The sequence below is a fragment of the Anser anser genome, assembly GCF_964211835.1.
Source record: "Anser anser genome assembly, chromosome: 4".
NCBI lineage: Eukaryota > Metazoa > Chordata > Aves > Anseriformes > Anatidae > Anser > Anser anser.
The window spans coordinates 28,431,529-28,449,045 of record NC_139724.1 but is presented as its reverse complement, the minus strand read 5'-3'; the positions used below and the strand labels follow the sequence as shown (position 1 = coordinate 28,449,045).

Here is a 17,517-nt window from a genome sequence, read left to right as displayed (position 1 = left end):
GTTAGCTCTCCAAATTATACCTATGCTACTGGTAAAGAAGAATTCACAAAGCTAATAGTGCAGATATGTATATTCATAAGTAAATGTTTATCTTAAATAAATTATGGCAAAAACCAATCTTGTAAGATTCTAAGTGAACACTTTTTTTTAAAAATTTCTGGGGTGCAAATAGTAGAATATATTTAGGTTTTAGGTATGTGGTTTATAGCACAAAGATAGCTATAAATTGTAGGGTGAATATTTCTAGATTTTAGTCTAATATTGAAATTCTTACTTTTTAGATTTAATGGACATGTTAAGAATTTAAAAATTGAAATGCTAGGCAGATTGGGGATAAAATAGATTTTTTTATATTATGAATACAATCACTATGTCTTACTAACCTTAAAATATTCTTACATAAAACCAGTGAACGTCTGTAAGCATTTACAAATGTTTGCAGAGTCAGGAAAAAGCGGAACAAAATATTAATGTATTACTAAGAGGCATATTACATTTGAAGTTCTTGCATTTGTAAATAATTTCATACTTTTCTTTTGTTTAGCTTAAAAAACAAAACAAAACTCTCTGTTCCCAGGTTTGCAAATACGATTATGTGGAGATTCGTAGCGGCCTTTCTTCTGATTCTAAACTACATGGCAAATTCTGTGGTACAGAAGTGCCTGAAGTTATCACCTCACAGTACAACAACATGCGAATTGAGTTCAGATCTGACAATACTGTGTCAAAAAAAGGCTTCAAGGCACACTTCTTTTCAGGTATAGAAAATTACTCTTGTGTACCTATGAGTGCCTCTGAGCACATACTGTCTGGGTGGAGTGAACACAGTGTTTTGATATGAAAGTGAGCATCCTTTCCCTTATAATTTTCCGTGTAGATTTACCTTGGTTTCATTTATAAAAGTATGAACCATTCTTCTTTCTTAAAATACTGTTCTGAATTGTAATATCTGTATATGGTAGAAAATACATAGAATGCATATATATATATATTTAAATAAGAGCAGAAGTAAATGAATTTTGTGGGATAAGGCCAAAAAGAGGAAATTTAATAAGTGCTCCTAAATTTCTTTTAGATCCCAAGCTCTGTTGCTATTTTTTCAAATCCCAGTTGTAACATAATATCAATTACATGCTATGTATGCTTGTGTTTTTTTATTCAGGTCTCTGAATATATTGCATTAATTATGAAATTACCACTTTGTGGTATAGCATTTGCTTAACATTATGGTTTCTTTCTTGCCAGACTTCGCACTTCTTAACGTTATGCAAAAGAATAGATTTTAAGACCTTGCCTTTGCAAAAAAATGTCTGTCTTTGGTTGAGTGTAATTTCAAAGGACAGATCAGAGCTATGACAATTTATATCATTTGAGGACATGCATTGTTGAATAAGTTTAGACATGAGTGAATCTCAAGATGTGAAGAGAGATTTGCACACCAGTGGTCTTTGCAATTACCCACTGAGACTAGGTTATAATAAACTGGCTGTGGCAGAATAACAACTGGTGTTAGAGGTGTAATTTTGCTTAGTGCTTTTCTTGTGCACACGCATGCATAGGTATGTAAAACAAAACAACTAAACAGTTTCCCCTCCCAAAACTCTGGAAACCATCCAGAAGCATTTGGGATTTGTATTTTGCCCCAAGTTTTTCCATAGCAGTTAAAAATCTGAATCTGGAGGATCCTGAATGTTTTTAGCATGTAGCAAAACTAATGTATTGTCTAGTGTATTACCAGGCACCATTATTAGGGTTTGTTCTCTAAAACTCTTTAGGAAAACTGAAATGAAAATGGTATTTCAGTGGTTAGCTTTAATAACCTTGACTATGACAAAGAAATATGAATCAGTATATTGTGTGATAGAGAATGTATAAAGGATGGACAGTGAGGAAAATGACTATCAAAACAGATTAGAGATTCACAACTTCCAATGTTTTCCCATTATGACTTCTTTGATGTTTTTCTTAAGGAATGATGGAAAATTAAAAAAAGGGATTTATGAAGAAATTATTTTTCCTCTACTTTTTTGTCCTCTAAAGTATATAATCTTCTCTAACAATCATGTTTCTCTGGTCGTAGTTATTCAGATCTGTCTTTACATATAGTAGTAACTTACAGTTTTAAAATTATACTTTAGTTTAACAATGACTTGTCAAGGTTTACTCAGTATTTGTAGTTAATATGCACACAACAGAGCTTCCTCCTAGAAACACACAACTAGTCATTTCATGTAGGCCTAGGAGCGTCAGCAGGAATTGTCACATATTACAACTTCTTACAAGAACATATATTGACATGTTCCACTTCAAAAAGTAGCCAGTAAGTAAGTTGGTTATGTACTTTCAGTATCTGTAAAGCTATGGCAGATAAGATTGGCAATAATTGTTCTGTAATTTGTAAGAATTGTAGTTCAGAAATTATGGCTTGTGGACTTGTTGAACATGTACACATTTAAGTTCAGTTAAATTTTGGTTCTCCTTAAAGTGATACTTCATTTTCACTGATTTTTTTTATATATATATTTGTGATTGTTTAAATAATCTATTAATATTATGAATGTGGCTTAGGAAGAGCTCAGGTCAATGCTATATCTTTAGGAAAGGCTGGACTGTATTTCATGCAATTCAAAGCACCAGGTTATAATCCTTCAGTATCATTATTTCGTTTGTCTCTTTCATTTCTGAATGAATTATTATTATTATTAGGTGAAAAAAGATTTTTTCCTTGTAAATTGAAAAAGCTATGTTATAAATGACTCCATCGATCATCAGAATAAATTCATTAGCTGAGGCTGTTTTTTAATGGTGTTTTTTATGTTTTTAATGAATAGAAATGAAAGGTGTTTAGAAATAGAAAGGTGTTTTTTAATGAAGAGAAATGTGTTATATGTCCTGAGTACAGAACGTATTTAATCCTCTTCAAAGAAACATAGCTTGATATAAGTAGTTTTTGAGTTTGTAATTATATAAATCTACTGAATGCTTCATAATGAATTTTTGCTATAATGTCTAATCTTATTGCATGAGTTCAGACATTCTTTATTTTTTTCTCGATTTTGTGGTTGTTATTGTTTCTAGAAGATTCTATTATTCTGTGTTACTTGGCTTACCACATTTGACAATATTTCCTGATCAAAACAGAAACTTTGTAATGCTTGAGAAAAATCAAACTTTGAACTCAAACATGAGGCTTACATCTCAGAATAATTAGTTGGACACAACACTCATGACTGTCAGAAAGTGTTATAATTTTCTTATTCCTGAATTCCTTAATACGAACATAATATGCTATTGATCCATCAATTAAGCATGGACTTGAGACTTCACCTCATGTGTTTTGACTTTTGTGGGTTGATAGATGATCACTGTTCAGCTGATGATGCTTTTTATTTCTTGCCTTTTTATAAACTTATCTTCAGAACACAATTTCAGAATTATATCTGCGAAGAAATAGTTAATATTAGTTCTTGGTGTACAGGATACTTTCTGGAAGGCATTTAACAATTTTATCAATTAAATCACAATAGAAGGATTTGTAAGTATTTAGTTATAACAAAGCCTTGGGAAAAAAAAATCAATGATGAGTAGAACTGTGCATTTTGCAGTCTATTCACCAGTAAAAGGCATCTGCAAAAGTCAGCAGGAGGGAGGTAGATAAGTCAAATTAATATGAAAGTTAAGGACTGTACTGTGTTCCTCAAGTAGAGCCAAGGAACTTTTTTTTTTTTTTTTGGAGATCTTTTAGTGGTGAATTCTTCAGCCCTGGCTATAATTGAGAAAGTATGGCCCAGCTCCAGCTCAGATGACAGAAAGCAGTTTTGGGGTGATTGAAAACCAATGTGATAAACTGTGAAAGCAAACATTGACATAGGGCAACACATGACCTGCTCTAGGAAGCTATTTATGTTGATATAAGAAGACATGTAATCATGTTTTTGGCTGTTAAATGGTGTTAACAACCAGTCAGGTGCTATTGGAAAGTGAGAAAAACTTTTTTTAATATTCTGTAAAATTTACATTCGATGGGACAGTTCTGAAGAAAGCTCAGCTGAGAGCCATTATCTATCTAATTGCCAGGAAGAATGTTACATGTTTATAATCCAGTTTCTTGGGTGTAGAGGAGAAACTAGGGAGTCATGCCATATTCATTTTTTAATGCTTTTGCTAAAAATTTTTGGAATTGGATATTAGGCTTCTAACTAACAGCTTCCAGAAGTGAGGTGTGGTGTCCCCCTCTCCCCCCTTCTCTTCTGTCCTTCTCTCTCTCTCTCTCTCTCTCCCTCTCTCTCTTTCCCCCCTGTTATGCTTTTGTTGGAAGTCAGTGATTTATTTATCTATTTAACCCATAAGAATAGGGGAGTGTACAATAACTCTGTAAATTTACTCTAGGAAGGAAAAAAAGATATTAAAAAAATGTTCTGTGATGTTTCTGAGAAGCTAGCTTAATCATTTCTTTAAATTACTTTCTTTAGTGGTATATTTAATACCCTGTTATAATGTCATTAATTGCCTCCATTTATAATGAATTTTAGTTGTGTGATTTAAATACGTGATTCTTTGCATGATCATTCAAAACAGGTGTGGTATTTAAAATAATATAAAAATGAAGTTTGGTACATTTTTTCTTGGGTATCAATTCATTAAGAAGTTAAAAAGAGAAACCTAGGATGTTTCTAGCCTTGAGCAGATCTGTTTTGGAGCACAAACTCATCTCTGGTGCCATCCTGGTACATTTTTTTCCACAGACAAGAAAGCTGCCTGCAAAGAGAAAATTTTTGTTTTTGAATCATGCAAGGACTTGGTACAGGTCCCTTCAGGCCGAGTACGTATTATTCACAGACTGGTGGCCTCTGAGGGTCTCAGAGGTACGACCATTTGTCCTCTGAATGATTTAAATCTAACATTTTGTTAAGAATGGATCTTTCCATGTTCTGGGTACTGAAATGAAAAAAAGAAAGAAAGTATCCATTCAAAACTGGGAGACTCATTTCCATCTGTCAGCCTAACAAATGGCTTTGTTTTTACATGGCAAAACATTTGTTCCTATAACTAATACAGACTAATTGTTTTTTTCATGAATTTTTAAAACTGGGCAATCAATTTGACAGAATGTCTGTTCCAAATTATGAAGTGTGAGGAAGGCTTGTTCAACAGTTGCATCCTTGATTAACCATCTACAAATAATTATTGTAGTTCAGATATGTCCCAAAGCTTCTCTAGTCTACCTTCTGTCCATTGTTTTATAGTGATTTCATCTCTGAAGAGGTCCAACATGGGACTGTTTGTTTATGTACCTGTCTCTTAAGAGATTATTTTACAGAATGCATACTTAATGTTAAAATACTTTTCCCTATTTCATGCTTTGGTGGAAGGTGAAAATAGAGAGGGCTTTTATTCAGACTTTGCATGCATACTCTGTACTTGAAGTTGAACTTGAATGCATTTTGAGCTTGCCTTCCATTTATTATGTTATTTTGGTAGAAAACTAAACTTATGCTTAGGGGGGGAAATACTGAAGCATTTTCTTCCTATTACGTGTAATTTCTCATTTGCTTTTTACTATTCTTCATTTGTAACGTGGAATTAATTTATGATAGTGTTTGCTTTTGCAAAGATGAAAAATATTTTGTTTGAAATTGAATGAATTTACTACCTCAGTTTGAAACCTGCATTGCAAGGTGCATAAAGGTGCATATTTTTGTGCCTTTATGCTTCTTTCATCATCAAAATGACAACTAATATAAGCCTTTGGATGTTTGATTCTGGGAGCTACGTATGTTTTTCTGCTGTTACTTAACCTTCAAATTCTGTTCACATCTGCAGAAAGCTTCCAAGACTTTTTGGTGCAAACAGATTTGAGATTTACAGGATTAAAATGCAGTAGAAACTTGGGTTTGACTTGCAGGATTGTTCTACATCATTGTCATCTATTACAAGGAGAAATTGATTTTTCCTGAAACACCTGCAAGTCAATGAGTCAAGTGTTGCATACATTTTAGCAGATAAAGCTGATGTGTACGCAATTTTAATGCAGACTTTCTTTGTTGTGTTACTGAATATAAGCAACTATAAAGGGAGGGAGTAAAATACATTAGTAAGACAACAAAAAGAGTCTTAAATTATCCATAGTGGTTTGTAATCTATAGAAATTCTTACTGTGCCTGCTAAGTCTGAACATCGCATGTTACCTTGTTCAAAGATAATACTGCTGCTTTCCAAGGCACATGAGGCTGAAGGGGCTGCATGCTCTACATTCCAGCTCTGCAACTACTGGGCCTCTGGGATGACCATAGTTCCTTTCCTCTTTTTCCTCTTCTCTTTTGCGTGTTGAGATGGTGTTTGTAAGATAATGTGTATACTTGGGTGTGTTTGTGTGTATATATGTATATACACAAATGTAATAATACATGTATATATTTTTATACATCAGGTTTTGTGTGTGCGTATGTATATATATGTATACAAATATATATAACCATACACACACACACACATGTGGGTGTATGTATGTGTGTGTGTATATATATATATGGACATCTCAGTAGCAGTATGCCTCTCTTAATGGACTGGCCAATGACAACAGCTGACATAGAAGGGTGGCAGCTGAGGCCTCTTCCTTGACTGACAGCCTGTTAATCTAGTTTGGCTTTTTTCCATGCAATGAATTTGTAGCTGTTTAATGCAGGTCATATTTCCTCCCCTACCTTCTGTTTTTACTTCTAACACACTAAAAGCTCTTTTAAGGGATTATATATTAATAAACAGAACTGCATGCTATATTGTAGATCTCCTTGAAATAATTAATACCAGTTTCTTTTGTATGTTTTTCAATGAAATGTTTTCCTTTTCAAGATGTTCTCTAATGTCCAGATTTATTAAAAGTAAAGCACACTGCCAGTCTGCTGGAAAGAAAAATCATCTTATTCAGAAAGTTTATGTTTAGTCACTCTTTTCTTACATCTTTAATGTGCAGAACTTGAAACCTTGCTTGGCCTCTGTGTGCCTTTCAAGATACTACAGTTAAGTTGTGGAATTTGCATAAAGCTGTAATACTTTGTGTTGTCCATAAATTGCACTCCCATTGTTCACCAAAATAAATAGCGGTTGATATATTTATGAAATCTTTACCAGCTAGACCACTTGAAGGAGTAAATTCTGTTAACTGTCTTACCTCCTTTGATTTAGCTTGTTCGTTTTACTAGTGTTCCCCTCCCCTGAGAGCTATCCCCCACTTCTTAGAAAGATGAGGCAGGATATTTGTGCCATGGTGCAGGCCGAGCAATGAGTAGATAGAAGTTAGGTACCAAAAAAATGAGAAGGACTGTGCCTTAATTTATCCTTTTCTGGTCTCAACCACTGTGCTAAACTTTTTTGTCTTTGGTAAAAAACACTACTGGTGTCTGTAATGCTCACCCATCCTTGTTGTGTATTTCTTAGACAAGGATGAGTGTTCAAAGGACAATGGTGGCTGCCAGCATGAGTGCATCAACACAGTAGGAAGCTATGTTTGCCAGTGCCGAAACGGATTTGTGCTACATGAAAACAAGCATGACTGCAAGGAGGGTAAGTAGTATGGTATTTGGACAGTAGATGATACAACTCTTTCAGAAAGATCTTTGCAGATATTTCTTTTCCAAGGAAAAGAAAGGAAAGAATGGGATCATGCAGTCATAGGCATTTAGATTTAATTGCTCCCTTGCCCCTCTTCCCTCATTCCCTCCATCCGTAGCTCTTGTGTGTGGCTGAGTTTGAGGTTCCATGGAAACATGGTTTAAAAAACTTGGAGGTATTGGCCACTCAGCTTAAACAGGGAGTGCTGCTTTTAGTAGTGCTGTGAAGTGTAGAGTATTTAGAGCTGTGACAGAATATTTATCTAATGAAGTACATAACAGAGGGGCAAGAGTTTTTGGAGAGAAGCCTGGTAAAGTTGTGATTTGCTCCCATTAGTGGCTGAACCCCAAAGTAGTGGTGAAACAGTAGCTGTCTTCATAAAACTCCTTTCAGGGTTTATTTTAGGGGACATATTCAGACAATCCAAATTTCAGTCAAGTCTCTATGCATCTTTCTTTCCATTTACTGTCTAAAGGCGTAGCAACCTCAGAAAACAGTAGGCTTGGGGACTTAAGTAAAATTTAGATTATCTGCAAATGAACTGTACATGTGCAATATCATAGGAGCTACTGTAATTTCTCAAGGCTGTATTCTAGCATGGATCTAATTTGCTACTGAACATGTTTCCTTTGTGAATCGCTTGCATTATGCCTGGTGTTGGGATGATACTTGCCTCCTCTAAAAGATTCTTGCCAAATAATTCTCTGATGTTTATAAAGCAAATTGATGTTGTTAAAAAATGAAAGACAAAAGGGGATGAAGCAGGTTTTTTTGCTTGCCTTCTCTAAGTTTTAGGTTTTTCATTTATTGAGAGAGGCACTTCTGGAAACAGTTATGATTTGAATGACTAAGCTGTTCTTGGTACATACTTACAATTCAGTCTTTGCTGTTTTCTGGTTGTATATATTTCCCTAGAAACTGTGGTTTAGAAATCAAAATGATTGCTGTGTAGCAGTAGCATGAAAATTAGTGAGAAGAGAGAAAAATAAATTGTTCAAGAAATACCATTTGAAGTTGGATTGGCAAGATTTCTCATGTGGATTCTCATACTTATATGCAAGCAGAATGGGGGGGGGTTAGCAGAATAATTATATTTCAATACTTTGTTTATGTTTATTTATTTACTTATTAAAAAAGTAACCCATTGTAAACAACAATATATGTTTCACGAATCAAAGCATGCTGGGTTAATTGCCATAAAGGGGAGAAAAATAATCCTGTACACCAAGAAGGTGCTTAGCTGCCTTCCTACTAATCCTTTCCATTCAGTGGGTCCCCTGGCAAGCAAGAGTACTTCTCTGGCTACCTCTGAATATAGACCCCCAGACTAACTGATGCTATTACTGTTGGCATAGCTGAGTGTGAACAGAAGATCCACAGTCCCAATGGCATCATCACGAGTCCCAACTGGCCCGACAAATATCCCAGCAGAAAGGAGTGCACCTGGGAAATCAGTGCCACCCCTGGGCAGAGAGTCAAATTGGTGAGTTTCTACCTACCCTTCCTTTTGCTCATTTCTTCCACCAAACCTGCTTCTTAAATGACTGCACTCAATGATTTGAAACTGTTACTCATCTTTACTATCCAATTTGCAGCCAAAGGTAAGCTGTTTTAAAAAAAAAATGCTGACTCCTGTCCATTCCTGGCAAACTGGGGCTGCTCAGTGTCACAGAGCTGTGAGTAAAACTTTGTGATGATTGCACTCTGCAAAGCAAAGGGCAGGAGGAATCCTTTTCTTCTATGAGACTTTAGTATATCAATGTTGCAATTCATAAAATTTGCACAAAGTTTTGAAGATTACGGTAGAAGACATTTACAGAAACTCCAATATATACAATAAGCAATATTAGAAGTTATGAACAGTCCCCTCCACACACCTTTTGCATTTCTATTCTTCACTTTTTGAAGAGGAAAAAAGGACCCAAAACCCAAGAATCTGAACTTCTCGTTTAAAGGTGGCTTCAAATTTTAACACAGGTAGAAGAGCAACTTAAGTAGAGTTATGTGATCTTTGTGTCTAGCTGGCTGAAGACAGTTCTGATGGCTGAAGACAGGCTAGCAGAGCTCAGGGAGCTCTGCAGACCTGCTGAAGTTATGTAACATCTTTACAAAGCCAAAGACATGGACCTGTCCAGGAGGCTTCTCTGCTGTGAGCTCAGCAGTGTTTCTTGGTACTTGGGGGAGAGCTGCATGACTGTCTCTGCAATACCTATGGCAGATGGCTCCTTGGTTCAGTGGTGAAGGAATTCCTCCCATCGTTCTATATCTTTCACTGATCTGAAAAAAGGGGGCTAGGTTTCTAAAGAAATGATGTTTAGAATCCATGCACAGAACCTTCCTTACAGGTGTTAAAACAATAAACAAATGTGCTACAATAATACCTGTAGAGGAAAACAACAACAACAAAAAACACTGATATTTGCACAGGTATGCAGAGTCTTTGTCCTGAAGAACTTAGCAATGTGAACATGCTAGATTTGCAAATGAAAATAAGAATTGCAGTACACACAAAAATGCCACAAAAATGAAAATGGAAGTCGACTCTCTTCATAACAAAAGATAACTTAACAAATGTTTTGGAGCAAATAAACTTAAGAGATACGTCTCTACTTCAGAAGGGTAGAAGCAATAACCTAGTTTGATATGGGGATGAAAGGGATATTGCCGTCTCATAACTCCTGACCTTAGACACAGCCATAACCTCTGTTACTGGTGCTGATGTGAGATCATTTGTTGATTCCAGTTCTTCAGAAGTAAAATGGTCAATGTATCCATACAGAGGGGGGGTGAGGGAATGAGTGGTATGTGTGATCTGCCCATTTAGGGGTGAAAAACAGGTTTTTGATTGAGAAGGCCTTCCGTACTGCCAATTAACAGTATTTCACCCTGGCTGCATATAACAAAGCCAGCCAGACATCTGCATAGGCATGTTACTATAAAAGCTTTTTCGGTGCTTTTAACCTCAGCAGGCAGAATTCCAGCATTTATATTTCTTTATTGAAATATCACATGGATCTATTCTAAAAGTTATTTTTTTAATTGTATTTTGCCAATGAAATTGGAAAAAATAGACTTTTCCTAGATAATTTTTTTTAAGAATATCTCCATGATTTAGAGCCTGAAATACACTTTTCTGTGAAACCAGTGGGTTCTGTCTACTAAATGCTGTATGTATTAATATCTTTAAAATCTGTCTAGTGCAGCAAAATGCCATATTATTAATACCAAGCAATACTTCCACTATAGATAAATATTTTTTCTTGGACTTCCACACTGTATTTAAGTTTACTCCTCATGGTTTGCTTAGCCAAATTAAACAAGAAGAGAATTGATTTCTTTATATTAACAAACTACATGAATTGTTAGGCTGTGCTTCATTTTCTGAGGGATGTGGGATGTGTGTGTACAGAAACTAATCTTTTCTTGTGATTGCTCTCACTCTGATAATCACTGAAGCCTCTTCCTGAGAGGGGTAAAGTTAAGCATTTGGTGTAAATAAGAAGCCTATGAAAAAAATGAATATGCACTTCAGAATTTTTACATGAAATGTGAAGATAAAGACAGCCTTGAAAATGTATGTACTAGAGAGAGATTTTCATAAGTTAATCAGCCGGATGTTTATAAGAGACAGACTTAAGTATCCCATTCAGGCAGCTATCCATAAGTGCCACCAACATATCTAGTCAGTAAAGTGCTATAGATAGGCTGGCTGTTCAGAAGCTGTACGTAACACTTCTGAATACTATTCCCCCTAACAAGACAATCAGAGTGGTAACTGTAGTGATGGAGGGGTAGGTACTCAAAAGTATTTGTCCCAGGAAAGGCCAAGTGTGATTTAATTATTACTACCAACTTCATTAAGTTATTTTTGAACACTGTTGACACTAAATAGTAGAGAGAAAGTTATCACCAACTCTTCAGTTATGTTCAACTTCAAGTTGTGTTAGTTCTTGCCTTACCAAGCCTGTTCACAGCCTGTTGCTAGGAGCTGACCACTTTAAAAAGAATAAGAAAAAAAGGAGATTGTCTCTGAATGTTTGAAAATATTAGTTACTTTGATCTTTTTAAAGACCTAATATTAAGATTTGCCTTTCCTTTAAAATAACATTTCTTTGATTCTATTTATAATTTCTAGCCTCAATTGCTAGACTGTCAGTGGATTTAGGATTTTATTCTGTTCTTTGTGGGACCCAATATAACGTACTGTCTACCTACAGGTTTAAGAATCTCAGTGATGATTCAAATATTAAAAAGAATAGTTGTGTTCATGGTGAGAGGCACTTCCTAGAGAACAATCTTTTGTGCTAATGAGAAACGGACAAAATTTGTAATTTTCCTTTTAAAGGAAAATTGGATGACATCTATCACTGCTGTTGACTCCAAATTGACTAACTCAATTCTGTATTTGACTTACTCTCTCTGTCTCTCTCTCTCTCTGTCTCTCTCTCTCTCTGTCTCTCTCTCTCTCTCTCTCTCTCTCTCTCTCTCTCTTTTTTTTTTTTTAATCCATGGGATTTTATTTAGGTATAAATGACAATATATATTTTTCATCATAAAAATAGGATGGCTGACAACAATTTGAGAGCAACAGGAGGAACTGCTGTACAGCTGGTTTTACTGCCCCTGCAGTTTTTTCCCTTAATAGAAAACACCAAGTTTCCTGTGAAGTGAACCTATGCCACTGTATCTTTCAATTCTCACTCCCTACTTTTCACAAACTGAAAATTGTATTCTGAATACAGAGTGATTGCTTGATCAGGCGATTCCAAAATATCGGAAGTCAGGCAAGCGGGGCATAAGGCCGGCCTGGCTGACCAGGGATCTTCTACTGGAGCTAAGGCAAAAAAAGAAAGTGTACAGCTGCTGGAAGGAGGGTCAGGCAACGATGAAGGAATATAGGGATGCTGTTTGTGTTTGTAGGGAGAAAATTCGTGTGGCCAAAGCCCAACTAGAATTGAAGCTGGCCATGTCTGTGGGAGACAATAAAAAAGGTTTTTTTAGATATGTGAACAGAAAAAGGAGAACCAAAGAAAACATGGGTCCACTACTAGATGGGGAGGGTCTCCTCACAGACAATGACATAGGCAAAGCAGAGACGTTTAATGCCTTCTTCGCCTCTGTCTTCAACGCTGATGATGGGCTTCGGGACCCAGGGTACCCTGAGCTGGAGGACCATGACGGTGGGAACGACAAACTCCCAACCGACCCTGAACGTGTGCAGGATTTGCTTCTCCACCTGGATCCATACAAGTCCATTGGTCCGGATGGGATTCATCCCAGGGTGCTTAAAGAGCTGGCAGACGTCATTGCGGGACCTCTCTCAATTATTTTTCAACGATCTTGGGAATCTGGTGAGGTCCCATTGGACTGGAAGCTGGTAAATGTTGTGCCTATTTTCAAGAAGGGTAAGAAAGAAGACCCTAGCAATTACAGGCCTGTCAATCTCATGTCAGTGCCTGGTAAAATTATGGAGAGGATGATCCTTGAAGTTATTGAAGCACACCTGGGGGACAATGCAGTCATTGGTCCCAGCCAACATGGGTTCATGAGGGGTAGGTCCTGCCTAACAAATTTGATTTCCTTTTATGATAAGATCACCCATCTAGTCGATCAAGGGAAACCAGCTGATGCGATCTTTTTGGACTTCAGCAAAGCTTTTGACACGGTTTCCCATAGGATCCTACTGGACAAAATGTCCAGCATACAGCTAAGCAAAACCATCATACGATGGGTGAGCAATTGGCTGATGGGCAGGGCTCAAAGGGTTGTGGTAAATGGGGCCACATCTGGCTGGTGGATGGTCACTAGTGGGGTCCCTCAAGGCTCCATTTTAGGGCCAGTCCTCTTCAATGTTTTTATAAATGAGGATGATTATTGATTTATAAATTGGATGTAGGACTAGAGGGTGTTCTGAGCAAATTTGCCGACGACACCAAACTTGGAGGAGTTGTGGACTCGGATGAGGGTGGAAAGGCCTTGCAGAGAGATCTGGACAGATTGGGGAGCTGGGTGATCACCAACCACATGAAATTTAACAAAAGCAAGTGCCGGGTCCTGCACCTGGGACAGGGCAACCCTGGCTATACGTACAGACTGGGCGATGAGACGCTGGAGAGCAGCCCTGCAGAGAGGGATCTGGGGGTTGTGGTTGACAGCAAGTTGAATATGAGCCAGCAGTGTGCCCTAGCAGCCAGGAGGGCCAATTGTATCCTGGGGTGCATCAAGCATGGCATTGCTAGTCGGTCGAGGGAAGGGATTGTCCCGCTCTACTCTGCGCTGGTGCGGCCTCACCTCGAGTACTGTGTGCAGTTCTGGGCACCACAGTACAAAAAGGACATTAAACTGTTGGAGAGTGTCCAGAGGAGGGCGACGAAGATGGTGAAGGGCCTAGAGGGTAAGACGTATGAGGAATGGCTGAGGTCACTGGGCCTGTTCAGCCTGGAGAAGAGGAGGCTGAGGGGGGACCTCATCGCAGTCTACAACTTCCTCGCGAGAGGGAGTGGAGAGGCAGGTGACCTATTCTCTGTTATCACCAGTGACAGGACCTGTGGGAACGGTGTGAAGCTGAGGCAGGGGAAATTTAGGCTGGACATCAGGAAGAGGTTCTTCACCGAAAGAGTGGTTGCACACTGGAACAGGCTCCCCAGTGAAGCAGTCACTGCACCAAGCCTGTCTGAATTTAAGAAGAGATTGGACTCTGCACTTAGTCACATGGTCTAAACTTTTGGGCAGACCTGTGCGGTGCCAGGAGTTGGACTTGATGATCCTTATGGGTCCCTTCCAACTTGGGATATTCTATGATTCTATGAATATTTTGGTTTTCTGGGCAAAAGACTTTATATTTTAGCTGTTGATATTTCCATTATTTTGGCTGTGAATATAAATTACCATCACATTTTACATTTGCTGAATTCCACAAGAGACTCTGTAGGTCAGATTTCCTTTGTTGTACCATGTAGAATGAATAATTTTACGCATTCAATATATGCATAATATTTGTTCAGTAACTGATAGTTCAGTTTTATTCTTTTAAATATTGCTTCTTAATCCTTTAGTGTTTTGTGTTTATTCTTCTTTTTATAAATAGCTATATAACTACTTATGAGAGCATTTTTACTTGGTGTTTTTATGATATTTTGAATTCCACCTTGAATTGTATGTTATTTGTGAAAATTCACAAACGTGTATGTATAATGCATATGTATAATGCATTCTCAGTGTTCACAGGAGAGGAAAGTACCAACTTTTTGATCTTTAGGGCTCAGGTTCAGATATAGCCCTGGTCAAAAAGCCACATCTGAAATCTCTTAGTTGTTGTCTTGAAATAAATTTGTTGATAACAGTCCAGTCTTGGAAGACACTCTTCCATATTTGAAAAGCAAGTATTAGTCATATCTGCTTTAGCAATTTCTATAGGGTGTGACATGTGCCTTTGGGAAATGCCTTTGGTTGGAGACTCTGAGTCTGAGAAATCTAAATGCCATAAGTTTTTAAAAGTAGGTTGCTCAGGCTCTGCTCCAAAGGACACTTAATGTATATTTTTAATAGAACTGAATTTGTCCTTACAAGCTTCCGTAAGCACTGATAGAGACTGTGAGAATCCCCAGGTGCTCAGAAACTGAAATAAATGCTTTGAAGTGTAGAAGAAACACATCACAGATTTGAGATGAAGTAGTTTGTGATCATTGTGTTCAGAACATTACAGCAATTTGAATCTTCTAGGGAGAGGTGAGGAGGGTGAAAGAGTCTGCTAAAGTGTTTTTTATTTTTAATAAACATAGTCAAAATCATTTTGCTATTTTTCATAGTAATTTCACTAGCAAAAATATGATGTTAGCGTGAAGGATGCAGCATGAAATATTATTAGTGTTGTAACAATAAAAATAGCATCTCCGAATAATAGATTAGAAAATATAATTATCACATATAACAAGTCATGTGGAAAGGTCATTCTCAAAGGCTTTAGCTGTGGAGGGAGGTTTAAAAAAAAAAGCATTATGATTCACAGATGTTTCAAGGCCTCTGCTGTCTGAGGAACCAATAGATTTCCTGCTTTTTGCTTTGTTTCAAATGTTCTGTGAAATTTGGAATAATACTATAAAGGGCACGCATTCAAAAGAAGGCCACGGTATTCTAGATTTAATATTCTGTTACAGATACTCATTGACTCTAAAGATTCCCTTTTATATGAAGGGAAATTGGCAGTTTTAATCATTATTCCACTATCTCAAAAGTGGTATGTGATTCAAACCTACAGAGTTGTGGGAGCAGTAATGCTAAATCTGTCATCTTTACATCTACGTTGTATTCTGAAACATGCTAACAGTACAGATGTACGTTATAGATACAGTACTACATTGCCTCATTTTCTTTTTCTTTTTATTTTTTTTCCCAGACCTTCAATGAATTTGAGATAGAACAACATCAAGAATGTGCCTATGATCACTTGGAAGTTTTTGATGGTGAAAGTGAAAAATCACCAATTCTGGGACGCTTATGTGGCAATAAGATACCAGATCCTCTTATTGCTACTGGAAATAAAATGTTTATTCGCTTTATTTCTGATGCATCAGTTCAAAGAAAGGGCTTTCAAGCAACGCACTCTACAGGTCAGAAAATCAGGATGTGGATTACTAATAATTTCCCCTTCATTCTTTAGTAGAAGATATTCATGCATTTACTTTTTACTGACAGGATGATTTAATAGATAACACAATGTTACAACTAAATCTAATGAAACCTTAAGAACACTTGGAAAAGTCAGAGAATGCAAAAAACATTCTCTAATATTGTAGTCATTTCTTTATCTCTTTGCTTCTGACTTTCTCTTTTTCTCTTTCTCCTTCTTGCTTTGTCTTTTTTTTTTCTTAATAATTTTATAGGAAAATGATTAAAAGATTTTGAAACAAAATCTGATAAAAAGATGATGTTGGCATAGACAGTCTAAGAAATATTTCCTAGGTTTCATTAGTTTGTAAAAGTTTCAATAGCTTTTCATTGTATTTTAAATGGCAATACTTCACTGGGACATGAGATGCGCCGCTATTACTTTCCTCTTCTAACTTAAACAAAAGTTTGGGTTTTGTATAAACAGCTATTACTTTCCTGTAGGGCTAAAAAGGAAAGACAAGCCAAGGAACAGTAAGAAAAACAATACTGAAAACTTTCTTAAGACCATAAGAATATAATCTCTTAGAAATTTGGCATTTAGTTTTGTTGTTTTGCAGAAATTGAGAATAGTGTTTTGCAATTGCATTAATAGACGAGGACGTTTTCAGTGTGTGCTTTATTTCCCAGACGTTGTTTGGCTTACAGTGGCCCCTAGTGCTGAATCTCTGAACTTCCATTGCTTGCTGTAAGACGAGTTTTTTTGTGTGTTGTTTCGTTTTTCTTCACTTTTTCTTCCTCAATATCTGTCTTTACTTTCAACAGTTCATTTTCTTTCATCCAGTATTTGGAAATGGATATTAATGCAGAAAATATTTATAAGTACCTTTTCTAGTACATAAGGTTTTCTGACAGGTAGCAGTCATTAATGGAAGATGAGAATCAAGGTGACTAGACACGGTTCATACCATTTGATATTATTCATCAAGTCGATGTGTAATGCTCAGCTAATCATACATCAGTTTTAACACTTATTTTTTTTCTGCTTTGTTGAGAACAATTTTAAAACTGTGTAAATTTAATTTCCCTTTTAATTTTCCTGGAAAAGCAGTAAGCAACAGTATATGAACTGTTTTTTTCTTCATGATCTGGGCCTGGAAAGTGAAAAGCTTAACCATCTATCAGTCAATTTATGCTTTTCTTGTTTAAGATTCTGTTTTACAAACATGTCATTATTTGCCTTCCCCACCTCAGTAAACACTTACCTTAGGCAGAAAATTAGATATAAATAGTAATAAT

The 17,517-nt window shown here is 36.5% G+C and overlaps 1 protein-coding gene across 15 annotated transcripts in view; it reads left to right on the top strand.

The window, feature by feature from the left end:
* The window catches only part of TLL1 (tolloid like 1), a 161,543-nt gene that overhangs the window by 130,391 nt on the left and 13,635 nt on the right, over nucleotides 1-17,517 (top strand). For 14 of the 15 annotated variants that reach the window (XM_083834090.1, XM_083834079.1, XM_083834077.1 and 11 more), the window contains 4 exons: nucleotides 578-758; nucleotides 7,438-7,563; nucleotides 8,967-9,094; nucleotides 16,007-16,220. In XM_083834090.1, the coding sequence (XP_083690216.1) occupies nucleotides 578-758; nucleotides 7,438-7,563; nucleotides 8,967-9,094; nucleotides 16,007-16,220 (649 nt within the window). Of the gene's footprint in view, nucleotides 1-577; nucleotides 759-4,745; nucleotides 4,866-7,437; nucleotides 7,564-8,966; nucleotides 9,095-16,006; nucleotides 16,221-17,517 lie in introns of all 15 variants that reach the window. The other variant, XM_083834083.1, reaches the window with a different exon arrangement.